The sequence below is a fragment of the Zosterops lateralis genome (genome assembly GCF_965231275.1).
Source record: "Zosterops lateralis genome assembly, chromosome: 2".
Classification (NCBI taxonomy): domain Eukaryota; kingdom Metazoa; phylum Chordata; class Aves; order Passeriformes; family Zosteropidae; genus Zosterops; species Zosterops lateralis.
This window is the reverse complement of record NC_139763.1, coordinates 72,869,907-72,882,247: the sequence shown is the minus strand read 5'-3', so window position 1 is coordinate 72,882,247 and position 12,341 is coordinate 72,869,907. Positions and strand designations below refer to the sequence as shown.

At 40.0% G+C, this 12,341-nt stretch overlaps 2 protein-coding genes across 6 annotated transcripts in view; one reads left to right on the top strand and one right to left on the bottom strand.

Moving 5' to 3' along the window:
• Positions 1-23: 23 nt before the first annotated feature.
• On the top strand, positions 24-2,030 carry MRPL57 (mitochondrial ribosomal protein L57). Of its 2 annotated transcripts, none has more exons than XM_083884825.1 (2): positions 24-79; positions 1,562-2,030. In XM_083884825.1, exon 2 carries the CDS (start codon positions 1,567-1,569, stop codon positions 1,876-1,878), a length of 312 nt encoding a protein of 103 aa, XP_083740951.1. In that variant the 5' UTR covers positions 24-79; positions 1,562-1,566; the 3' UTR covers positions 1,879-2,030. The 2 variants fall into 2 exon arrangements, with proteins under 2 accessions (XP_083740951.1, XP_083740952.1); XM_083884826.1 differs by having other exon boundaries at positions 51-75.
• Positions 2,031-6,032: 4,002 nt separating this feature from the next.
• The window catches only part of ZDHHC20 (zDHHC palmitoyltransferase 20), a 46,001-nt gene continuing 39,692 nt past the window's right edge, over positions 6,033-12,341 (bottom strand). For 2 of the 4 annotated variants that reach the window (XM_083884822.1, XM_083884820.1), the window contains exons 10-11: positions 12,068-12,157; positions 10,447-10,927 (exon numbers count right to left, since the gene is read on the bottom strand). In XM_083884822.1, coding sequence (XP_083740948.1) covers positions 10,720-10,927; positions 12,068-12,157 — 298 coding nt within the window. In that variant the 3' untranslated portion in view covers positions 10,447-10,719. Of the gene's footprint in view, positions 8,236-10,346; positions 10,425-10,445; positions 10,928-12,067; positions 12,158-12,341 lie in introns of those variants that run through there. The other 2 variants (XM_083884821.1, XM_083884823.1) reach the window with 2 other exon arrangements.

Here is a 12,341-nt window from a genome sequence, read left to right as displayed (position 1 = left end):
CGCGAGAGCCGCGCGCCCGCCCGCCCCTCCGCCCGCCGCCATCTCGGGACCGCGCGGGGCCGCCGGAGGGTCCCGGTGAGTGGGGCCGGGAGGGGAGCGGGGCTGGGGCAGCTTCGCTTCTGAACCGGGCGGGCCAGAGAGTGGAACGGGGTTGTTAGCCCAGGAAAGAACACACAATCGCGAAATTGTATGCGGTGCTTTATTTCAGAGCTCTGGAAGCCGGGGGTCCAGACCCAGATCTCGGCTTGTCCAACATGCTAAATGGTTACGATTTTATACCTTTCTTGTTACATAAGGATTCGTGTTAATCATTAAACCCCATTGTTCCATTGATTCCATCCCGAGGAACAGTGGTCTGTGTGATTTTGCTCAAGACTTTGGTTGGAGAAAATAATCATATTTAGTTACCAAACCAGTATTACAATTGACAATTCTGGCATGCGTCATGTTAATGATTATATCGGTACAGATCCTCCTGACCTAACTTTATTCTTTGAAGTCTGTGTTCTGCCAGTGTTCCCCCTTTTCTCCCCCCACCACCTGAGCAAAGCTTTATACTTGGTTTGGTTAAACCAATAGCATGGAATAACATCCTGGTTACAGTAGAGCCGATGCCCTGTTTTTCGGGCCCTTGCTATTTCAGAAATCAGTTTAACCCTGTGCTATCAGGGTGGCTTGTCTTGGCTTCTCTCAGTGCTGGTCTGTGCGGGGTAGAAGTGCTTTGGTGCCTGACCAGGGCTGGCACAGCTCATGAAGGGTTTGGACCCTCCCTCAGGCACAGAGTGAGCCCGCTGGGGAGGGATGTCGTGTGCAGGGCCAGCTGGACTCAACCCTTGTGCGTCCCTCCCTACTCGGATATGCTGTGATTCTCTAAAGCTGATGAAAAGCCTTTCATCGTGTAATGCAAGCCCTGAGCATTGGCGGGTGTGAGGCCAGTGAAGAGGTTAATGACGAGCACTGGTGTAAAGCCTGAACGTCACCAGGCCTTTCTGCCCCTGGCACCCGCCGTGTCCTGTCACTGTTGGTGCTTTCCGCTTACGCCACCTGGGCTAATTCAGGATATTGTTCTTCTCTACCAACCAGATTTCCCTCGGTCAGGATACAGGACTAGGTAATTACATACTAATGAGCTTACGGAGAGACTGTAGTTCAAAACCCAATGCTGAGGAAAGGCCAGATTTGGATCACGAAGACAGAGCTGCAAATACTCTGTTTTGACAACACAGCTCTTTGAGGAAGGCATGAGTAAAGCGAACCCCTTCACTTGAGTATCTGTGACTGGATTATCATTAAATAATTTACGGAGAATATGCTTTAATTGCAGTGTAAGGATAACTGAGTAAATTCTTAAGCTACGTAGATTTCAATTCCCTTTTTCTGGTTGTTACGTTTCCAGTGTATCTGGCCTCGTGCTGCCTGCTGTGTGTGATGGTTTGTGAGCACCAGGCTCTGAGCTCAAAAAAGGCAGTGGAGTGAGTGTAGAGCTTTTAATCTCTCTTGTCAAAGCTTTATTTTTGTCCCTAAGGTAATGAGCATTTTATATTTCTGTTTATGTTTTAAGGCAAAATGTTTTTAACAACAGTATTACTGCGGAAGAGAATTCCTGGGAAACAATGGATTGGGAAGTACAGGCAACCAAGAGTGGTCACCATTTCAATGAAGCAAGCCATGGTCCGAAGGCTGGAGATTGAAGCAGAGAATGAATATTGGCTCAGCCAGCCTTACCTGACAAAGGAACAGGAGTATAAACACAACGCAGAAGAGAGACGTGCCAAGTGGGAAGCTTTCAAACGCCTGAAACAAGCCAAGTTTCCCGAGCACAGATACATCAGCGATCATTTAAACCACTTAAACGTGTCGAAGAAGTGGACATGTTGAATAATACAGCATATTTACATTTGGCACATGTCATGCGCTACCCTGGGATCTGCTCTCATACCTGTAATGGTAATTCACTCTAATTAGGGTGGGTGACAAATGAGACTTTGCTGTGGTGTACAAAATACTACATTAAAAGTAGTCCTCTGGAACAGTGTATGTTTTCTTATTATTGCTTTGTTAGAGAACTTATTTTGTGGCTCTCTACCATTTGCCCACCCTCTGTTCTTCAGGGCTTAAAGAGCAAGTTACCAGGTGCAGTGGTGTGACTTATCAATAACCTAGTTTATAGTTTCAGTGATTGCATTCTGAAAGCCTGGAGAACACTGCTGCTGTGCTGGTACTGGCCACATGGCTTGGGCTGGTCACTCTCCCTTCCTCAGGGATTGTTCTGTGCACACCAGGACTTCAGACATGGCCATGACACTTGCCCTCAGGCATGCAATGACCAAGGGGAACTACAACTGCAGAGACAGGGGGATGAGGCTGGAATTAATGGAATGTTATAAAATGTTCCATTTAAAAAAACCAAAACTTTCTGGAAATAATTGTTGATTTTAACTGCCACTGTCATCGTCATGTCAGTGTCAGCTTGGGTGTTACAGCTCTCTTACACAGATTGTTCCTGATCTAAAAGGAACATGGCTGATTCCTGTTTGGTTTTGACACTAAGTCAGGCTTAGTGTCCTGAAGGAATAAGAGTTAGCCACAAGTCAGGCTTTTTATTCCCCCCAAGACCCAGTGACCTGGAAGATGTGTCAGGAGTGAGTGTAATCTGAGGTTTGTTGCAGCTGGAGTGTAAAAATCAGAGCAATGGTGGTGCAGTGTTCCCCAGGCAGGCAGTTTCTGTCACTAATCTAATACATAAATGCTACAGCTGAGCACTTTTCAGATTTTTTCACATACTTTTATTAAGTGGATGTTGCATTCACTGATGAATTCAAGTGTCAAGTCCATTCATATCACTTTGGAAAAGAGATTTAAAATGGTACTTGTTAATTAAACACGAATTATACTTCAGAGAAGTATGAACAGGTCTGAACACTGATGTACAAAATCTTGAATGCACTTTCATTGGTTATAAATGGCTTAAGATAACTTTATGAAAAAGTATACATATGGGGAAATTGCAAATACAATTAAAACATGAAGGAACTTCCAGGCAAAGCAATGGGATTTTGTATTTAATTCATTTATAAAAGCCCGTTTCAAAAAGTTACTTCAAGTATTAAACTATAAATGGCAACGTTTTCTCTGTGCATAGGATGAGTCCTATCTGTAACATACAAAAAAATACAATAAGTGCGTCATTATTACAGGTATCTTTTACACGTCATCCCAAACTTAAATACAGCTCATTACAAGTTTAGGGAGCACAACAATAAAAATAACTTTGTGGAAGTAGAACAGCTGGGACATTGTGATTAGTGCAAATGTTGATGACCCTTCCTGGCAAATACAAAAGGAACTGCAGAGATAACCCAGGGATTCATCTAAGTTAAAAACGGAACAGACTTAACAGCAGGAATGCTGCCTCTTTCTGGGATAGCTTCATGATTGTAAATCATCATTCAGGAAGATTTAAGTTTCCCACAATAAAGCTGATAACAGGATAAGGGACAGGAGCAATCAGAGAGGACCGTGCTAAGTGTCGTTAAGTTGTCAGCTAAGCAGTGTAAACGGAGGGCAACCAGCATGTCACCCCCAATGCTTTGGTGACAAGTAAAGTAGTACAAATACTTCATCTCTGACACATCTGCTTGACTGCTGAGCATGAGCTCTCTGTTTCTTAGGACAGGGGGTAGGAAGAAAGATGGGGAAACCTCCCAAAACCAAAGAAAGCCATCCTGTAAACATTATCAGACTTCACTACCTAATGGAAAACAAATTCAAGTAATGGCTTCAGAAAACAAATGGCCAAACACCAGTTTTAATCTGCATTAAAACAAACTACGACTTGTAACTTCATGACGTTTCATGACAGTTACGTAATTGAGAAAAATGTGTATAAAAAGCTCTATATACAAAATTAATTGATAGAAATGAGTGTAACAAATGTGTTCAGTACTAAATCACTTCATGTGCAGCTGCTCTTTGGTGCCATTTAGGGATAGAAGAGCTTCTGTAGTTGCACACATTGCTGTTTTTTAGGTACTGCGAAAAGAGGTGTTTGTGAGCTAAAAGTAACTGCTATTTGGAGCCTCTCTAAATGCACACCTAAGTCCCTCAGTCAGACATAATTTTAGAGGGTGACATTGGAGAACATACATTATGAAGCTCAATGCTGTCATGATTTTGTTGTTACTTAACTTTTAGTAAAAATCTGGTCAGTCAGTGCTTCAGATCCAGGCAGATTTGGTCAATCTATGTTGGAATCAGCACATCTTGGTGAATCTGCCAGACATTAATGCTGCTGCAGTTTCCCTCCTCTTGGGGCTCTGCTCTGCTTCAACTGGGCCATACTTCAGTATCATCATGAGGTCTTTGTGTGCATACTCAGTGGTATTGAAATTCGTCCCAACTCAAAAGATCATTTATAATTAATAAAGAAGAACCACACAAGACCAAAGGAAAGAAACAGTACCTGAAAATTGTAAATATTCAGCACTCTGGAGAACAGGACCAGTTTGTAAAAACAGCATACCAAAAGCAGCTTGGTACTTGCAAATTCCACATGCAAGAGGCAGCTTTAACAAAAAGGTTACCATGATTTCTACTCAAATCACTAAAAACAGAAGTGCCCAAACTTCCTCTAAAGTAACCCTGTGATTATTTAAAATGGAGGTTTTTAATCACATCTGGCTTGTATCGATACAATCTCAAAATAATACTGTAGGAAGTCGATTAATGACAGAAAGCTACTCCTCTTCCTGCCCTCCTCCCATAATACACCTTTAGTAGGCACAGTAATGATGTGTGTGTTGCACACTCTGTGAGTAAGAAAAAACTCACAGTATTGTGTAGTTTTAAGTCATTTCTATTTATGGATTTTTCCTGCCTCATATTCACAGGTACAGGTTTATTTCAAGACATTTTAGAAAAATGGAAGATGAATCACACTGAAATCCTCCCCTACATCAGGCTTTCTGTCCTCACACTGGGAATTTAAAGCCATTTTTTTTATTTTTCGAGTGTATGTAGATTTTTTTTTAAAGAGAAAAGCAATAAGAAACACAAAAGCAGTTTCTAATTGTAGCCAATGTCAACTATCCTACAATAACTACTATGGATGGCTAGTAATAATCATTACTTCACTGTATCTAAAAGCTTAAAGGCTGCTATTTTTAATGACAACCTAGGTATTTTCAAGACTCCCTGACACAGAATAGGTTAAAGCACAAAACCAGCATGTACAACATGGGTCAACAGCCTACAATAGTTGTTTCCTCAAGATTCATCCCCCTTCTGATTTCCTGACCATGGGCTAAAAGTACCCCCTTCCTGCAGCCCCTGCCTTTGCTGGCAGGGACATGTACAAGAGCCATCCTGCTCCCTCATGGATTTCCTGGCACAGCACAGGGAGTGCTCAGGACTGAATCCAAAGGCAGAGGATGTCATCCTTCTGCCTTAGCCATGATACGTCCCCCCAAGCCCAGGCCTGCCAGGAAAACCTAGTCCCTCCATCCCATTCACTGGCATGCCCTTCAGCAGTACAATTCCCTTACAGAACTTGATTCCTTTAAATCAGCCTGGGGTTTCTCTTAGTCCCCAGTTCCTCAGGGGAAAAAAATAAAATAGGCTAGGGGCGGTGAAGGTGGGAGAACCATCTTTCAATCATTTTACAATGTTTCATATTTGTCAAAGTGACTTTTGGTAATGCCTGCTTTTACACCAACAGTAACTCTGGCCTCAGAATTATCCTAAACCACTGGTCTCCTCACCTCAAATATGAAGAAAAATCTAGGACAAAATATTCCTGTGATCTGCACAAACATGTCAGAATGGTCAGTTTTTCATGAAAAGCCACAAAAATGTCCATTAGCTACAGAAAGTAGTGGTTTCAGAAGAGCAGCACTCACTAGAAAATGCACATGGAGATAGCCCAGTCTGTTTATTTGCAGTTTATCCTGTAGATTCACTATCCTGACTAAAGAAATCAAACCAGTTCTCCTGATGTTGGCCTACAGGATACATACATTCATGGGGGGGGGGGGGGCGGGGTATATGAAGCACTTTGGGGAGTGGGTGGGGGGAGCAGAGACCATATTGCCGAGTCAGTGATACTGAGGATTCTGACATACATTTTGCTTAGTTCTGCTAGATGATGTCTGTGCATGGATGTGTTATTTCAGCTATAATACATGGATGCAGTAAAAGCCAGACGATTTCCCAGGCCCTCCATGACAGTTCCACCAGTGTTGGGGGCTGCAAGTTTTGGTATTCAGAACAAGCCATTTGAACATGCAGTCTTCCTGCTCTGTTATCTTCCCCAAGAAATTTTGCTGATGTAATACTGCTGAGAGCTTATGTTAAGAATGGACATTTCTCACTTAACATTTGAGAAGAAAAAGCTAAACCTTTGCAGATCAATGTGTAGGAAATGTTTTTGTAAGTCGTGGAATTAGCAAATGCAAAATTTCTTGTACAAAGTTTGAAGAAACATTCTGCAATTTTTATAAAACATGCAAGTGTGGACCATTGCTTCTGTCTCAAGAACATTCAACAATGAAATCATGTTCATAGGTTCTCAAAGAGTTCTTGTTCCAGAAGATTAATATTTAATAAAAAATTATTATATCCAAAGGAAAAAAAAAAACCTTATTTTAAACCTTACAGTATACTTGATACCTTAATATTTCCATCATAAACATATTTAACTCAAGTAGCAATCAGTCTGGGAGACAAACCAAACAGGTTCTTTTGGACTAGATCATCAATTTGACTTCTACCTTCAGTCTGTATCAAAAGGGCTCATGTCTATTTTTAATCAACATCAGCTGAACATCAGAAAAGTTACAGACAGAAAAATATTATTTGTCACTTTTTCCAGATGCAAAATTCCAATACCACCAAAAGATGTGTTAGCAGTCTTCTCTGTAGGGGAGTGAGGAGAAAAAAAAACCCAGGTTGTTTGCTGTAGGTCTTGAGCTAAGGATGGGATGGACTTGATTCCTCACACAGGAAACACATTTTGTCTTCTGTGAACAGTGCATTGCTGCACACAGCCATCAGTCTTTAGAAATTTCAGCATCACTTAAACTGGACTTGGAAGTGGGAGACTAAAGGATGCAATTTTTCAGTGTGCTAACACAGATCTATGATCCAACACTAATCTTCTCTTAAGTACCTGATAGTTGTATTTTAGAACCAATAAAACCTTGTGCCTTTATTAAAAGGATAAAACAAAAGTATAAAACAGTATTTATAAACCATGAAGAGTCCCATGGAAAAAACAGTACTCTGCTGGTTCTGTTTTCTAGCAACACACAAGTGTAATATGATTTTTCTCAGGGGTACTTTACCATTTTGTTGCTGCCTTACACAGAACACAGCAAAAAGTAACAGAAAATATAAGAACAGTGAATTCCTTTTTGCACTGCCTTCTCCTTGTATACTGACTGACAATTGTTGGAAAGTAATAATCCATGTTTTTTCCAACTAAAACCCAAGTTTTCTTCTTTGAGCTCTGTCCTTGGCATGGTTAAATAAATCAAGTTAAAATGATGAGGAAGCTCAATCCTATAGCAAAAAAGCAACACCCAAGTTAAAGGCTTTTATGTTGTTGGCATTGCCTTGCTCCAAAGCACAGCTAATAGAAGGAACATTCAGTCCCAAAAGACTTTGAGAGCTGTGATCATAGGGTAGACTGGTTAATAGGAAGAGAGGAGAAGACATCATCCAGTCCCTTCCCCATCACCTGGCATCTGAACTGTGTATTCTCCCACTTCAGACTTGCTGACCATGCTCTAGGCTGACTTTTTTTTTTTTTTTTTCCTTTCTTTTCCATCTTTCTTTCCTTCTGTACTCTGAAGACCTGCTATGGAAGTGACTTCTGCAGTGCCTAAGGTATGAAATTTGCCTGTGAGGAGGTAAGAGTCTCTGCAATCTACCCCCACCACTGCAGCATAAAAGAAATGCATAGTTCCCACTCTGGACCTTGTGCATCCAAGCAGGGCACTTCTGGATCTGGCCCTTTGGTAGCAGTATATAATTCAGTGTTGCATAAATGCACATTAAGAATCTTAAGGCATCTGTCTTAACTTCCCTGCTCTGCAATAGTGCTTACAAGAATCCGTTGTACTGCGCAGAAACTTGAATTTCTTTTCTCTTCCTAAAATGTTCATGTTCCTTTTTTCCTGCTCAGCTTCTTCCAAACAAAATTAAGTAATATTCAAGCTCAAAATGTGTTGCAGAAACCTAGTGAAACAAAAAAAGGTAATTAATGAAATTATCCAATTAGCTTTGAAAAAACCACATCATAGTGCATTACGCAAATGCACTGGGATAATATGATTTACAGACTTCTGATTAAGCTAAGTAGTTAAGGTAACTTCAACTCAGAAATAGGCTTCTAGGAGGTGTAGGATTTTGCTTCACACTTCTTATGTTTTAGAGACTTATCAGTGCTAAGAACATCAATCCATCACTGCTGATCTGCTTCTAAAGTATCCTGGATCCCTGACTGGCAATTCAATTTTTGAATTAAATTGATAGATGTGAGGACACAAATGGTATTTGCCTAGGTGAGGCTGTGGGACTGGCCTTCTTCTCAAATCAAACTCTGTACACTAGAATAAGCCATGACTTTGCTTCTACTGTGAGTTATGGGCCCAAAATTTAAAACCACAACTATTGGCTTGTTACAGGGTATTATGGAAGTGCATTGAACAGATGCTGGATCTCACAGCTACTGTAAAGTTGCTTAGAAATGCAGGGCTGGAATTAACCATCTTGGCCTAAACTGTGATCAAATCCAACTGAACTCAGAATGGTTCAAACACTGTGTTACTGAGTTAATTTAAGGTAACACATACCCAAATGCTTTTGCACTGGGTGCAATTATGCACTTTTATTTATAGAACATTTAAAACTAGTGTAGTTTGGGCAAGTGTAACGCAAAGTACAAATTCTTTATTAAATCTGGCCTCCCTTTAGGAAGAGAGGGAAGACAGAAATTAATCTCAAACTATTACCAATTAATTGTCTATCTTAAGACAGTCATCTATGCTCCCTCTCTAGGTCAGTGGAAAGAAAGATTAAGACCTTTCTATAATACCCTATCAAAGGCTATGGGATGAGCTGCCCTCAGAAACTTCTATTCCACTCCATGAAGAACAGGAAAGCCTTCGTAACCTATTTAAATCAGATTAGGTTTTATACAGCTGGAGGCTGAAAGGAACCCTTTGCTTGGGATATTCTTTTGCACATTTCATTGCATATATAGCATTAAGAAAAGTTGGAAAGGGGAAACTTACCATTGGTGAGTTCTCATGGCTGAGTAGGTTTTTCAGAAGCCCTAACTAGTCTAATCTTGGTTTTGTATGAGTTTACACTGGGCAGTCTGACCAACATCAGCCTAAGCATCACACCATCACCCACAAAGACCTTTTAGAAAGATTTTTCTTTCTTTGAAAACAAACCAGCCCCTCTCAAAACTATAATTTTAGGTCAGAAGGCTCATTAAAAATAAAAGGAAAGGAAAACAAAGTAATCCTAAAATTACTGAGCTTATCAAATTCAAATGTAGTGTTTTATTTCTGATAAAAATGTGAATTACTTGCAAAAATATCCCTCCCACCAAAACAAAACAAAAAAAAGTAGGGGGTAATGGCTCAGCTCTACCTTCTGCAGCTGTTGATTGACCAAATAAGATTTGTTTCTCCTCCAGACAGAAAAACTTAGTGAGAGCTTATAAACTCACCACAGTAGAAAAATCAATATAAAAGAAGTCTAATTTAGTAATTGGAAATACACCAAGAGAAATTTCATATATGCCCCACCACTCACTGTATTTCCTAAATGCAAAGTGCACACAGGGCACTTTAATGCAAAAAACATTCCAGAAGATCACTGTCAATTCCAAATGTGACAGAGCAATCTGTATGCAGAGACCTGTATTCACTTACTGACCTTATACAGCTTCCTGAAGAGCAGAACATGGCCCACCAATACATGATTAAGAAAAAGACATTGAAGGAGCTCTTCCTCAAGACAGTGTTTCATCTCAGAATTGCACTTAGCATCAGATGCTTTTCCCTGGTCAGGTAATAAATCCAGCACTATCCACTTCAATCTAAATTACAGGATTAATCTGACTCATCCCAGTCCTAGCCAGCCCATGTTTCCTGCACTACAGCATTACTCCCATTCTTGGCTTCTCAACAGCTATTCTGAATTTTGTTTAGACTTTGCTATTACTCATCCAACATCAGACTCCTCTGCATTCCATGACTAGTTGATTTTTGACTTTGAGATGTCAATTTTATTCATACATGTACAGAAACAGTAATCAATTATGTTAGTCTTACCTGTTTCTCATTGAGATGGTTGGTTAGTAATTAGCTGAGATCAGCTTTCCAATGAAACTATAATATGCTTTTTTGCACCTAGAATGTGAAAGAATCTTAATTATGTGTTTTTGCAGATTTGCGTAACAAACAGCAGAGATTTCAAACCAGAAAGCACATTGACCATGTTGTTCCTACTTTACAAAAATATTTTCCTCCCCCTAACCAAACATAAAAGATCCCCAATCTCAGAACTGAAGTGCAAAATGGGAATTATCTATCCATCTACCATCCACTACCTTAACACAATAACTAATTTTGGAGCAGAACATGGGATGCAAGTTAGCTTTAAGTTCTAAACATCCTGACTTGATTCTATGGAACAGATTTTCTGCTACATCCAGCCAATTCCTAAGGACCTTCTAGGTGCTAAAAAAAAAAAAAAAAAAAAAAAAAAGGAAAACTGAACCACATCAAAAGCACTACCTGATTTCACATTTTCCTCTTCAGGGCCAGTTTCCACCCACTGACAATCACCGGATAGCAACCGATTTTGTGATTCACTGAGTGGTCGAGTAGGAAAGGACTGATTGGCTACAGAGCTGAAAAGTAAGCAAAGTCAACAGGAATTCTGTAATACCAGTAGCTGCTTCAGACATTTCTAGAATAGTGAAGTTACTTAAAAGCAAAGCTAATAACAAAACCCCCCAAAATTAGTGCCTGTCCCCAGCTCCAATTCCCCTACAGGCTTGTTCCAGTCATCAGTCTAAAATAAACCCCTACCTGATACAGGTCACTTACTTCTAATGGAAAAAACCCACGGATTGATACATAAGAAATGGCACCCTGACAATAACACTGCCTCACAGCTAAAAAGAAAACCTACGCAGTTCCATCTGGAAGACCAACCAAATGCCATCTTATCCCATGCAAATGCCAGGGCCTTCTTCCGAACAATCTTCTGAATTTAAAAGGATACTTTGCCGTTTGCACGAGGGTCCTGTTCTTGTGTAAATTCCACAGGTTATGTTGCACTGGAAGCAACTTCTTCTCTGTATTGCCTTTGAATCCTCTAATGACTGGTAACTCAGGTGACTGTTGTTGGCAATAACCTCCAGCTTAAAAATTCACCAAACTATGCAGAAGACTTCTAAAGTGGCAATTGTAAACACCTCCAGAAACTGCACACAGACACTCTTGTCTCTTTGAAAATACATTGCAGATACAAAACATGCAAATTTGGGAGGGATAAAAAATGACGAGCTAAAAACTCCAGCATCTATCTACTTCTCTTGCAAAGTGTCTCAGCATTACTTGTTTAAGCATGCTTGAGGAGATGAAATACAAATAATACCTTGCTTTCACAAAAAAAACCCCAAAAAACAACAAACCCCAAACAAACAAAACATTTTTTTTTCCATGGACAATTACCCAGTCTTCCCTAGGACTTTTTTGATTGTTAAGAGCCAGTAAGCTTTCTTACTTTCTGTATTACTGTATTATATCTGTATGACTTATTGTCTCTTAGTTTTGTATTACAGCCTTATTCTCTGTTACAACAAAACCAAGACACAGTCAAGTTTTTAGTCTTAATCCATTCTATCTTTCACTGAAGACATACAAACTTACTCTGAAGATGACAAGAAGCAGAAAGAATTCAAAAACTAACTTTGAAACAACTTTTTTCCTCTAGATAAGTACTAAACAGTACACAAAATCAGTATTTTAAGTGCTATAGTTACCTTTTGGCAGGTTCATTTTGGCTTGAGACTGCAAGTTGCTCTGGATCCATAATCACCAAACGAGTTGGGAAATTACATCCATCACCCAAACTAAATGAGAAACAAAGACTCAAATCACTATTGGTAGTTGACTTAAATGAAACTGATCAAGGACCCATGAAAGAGGCAAAGGCTACAGGCTTGAGTCAATTAGCTGAGCACAGTGCTGAACTCCAGACTTTAGCAAGGCATTTCTACCATTAAATCAGATGATCAGTTAATTAAATCTTGGAGC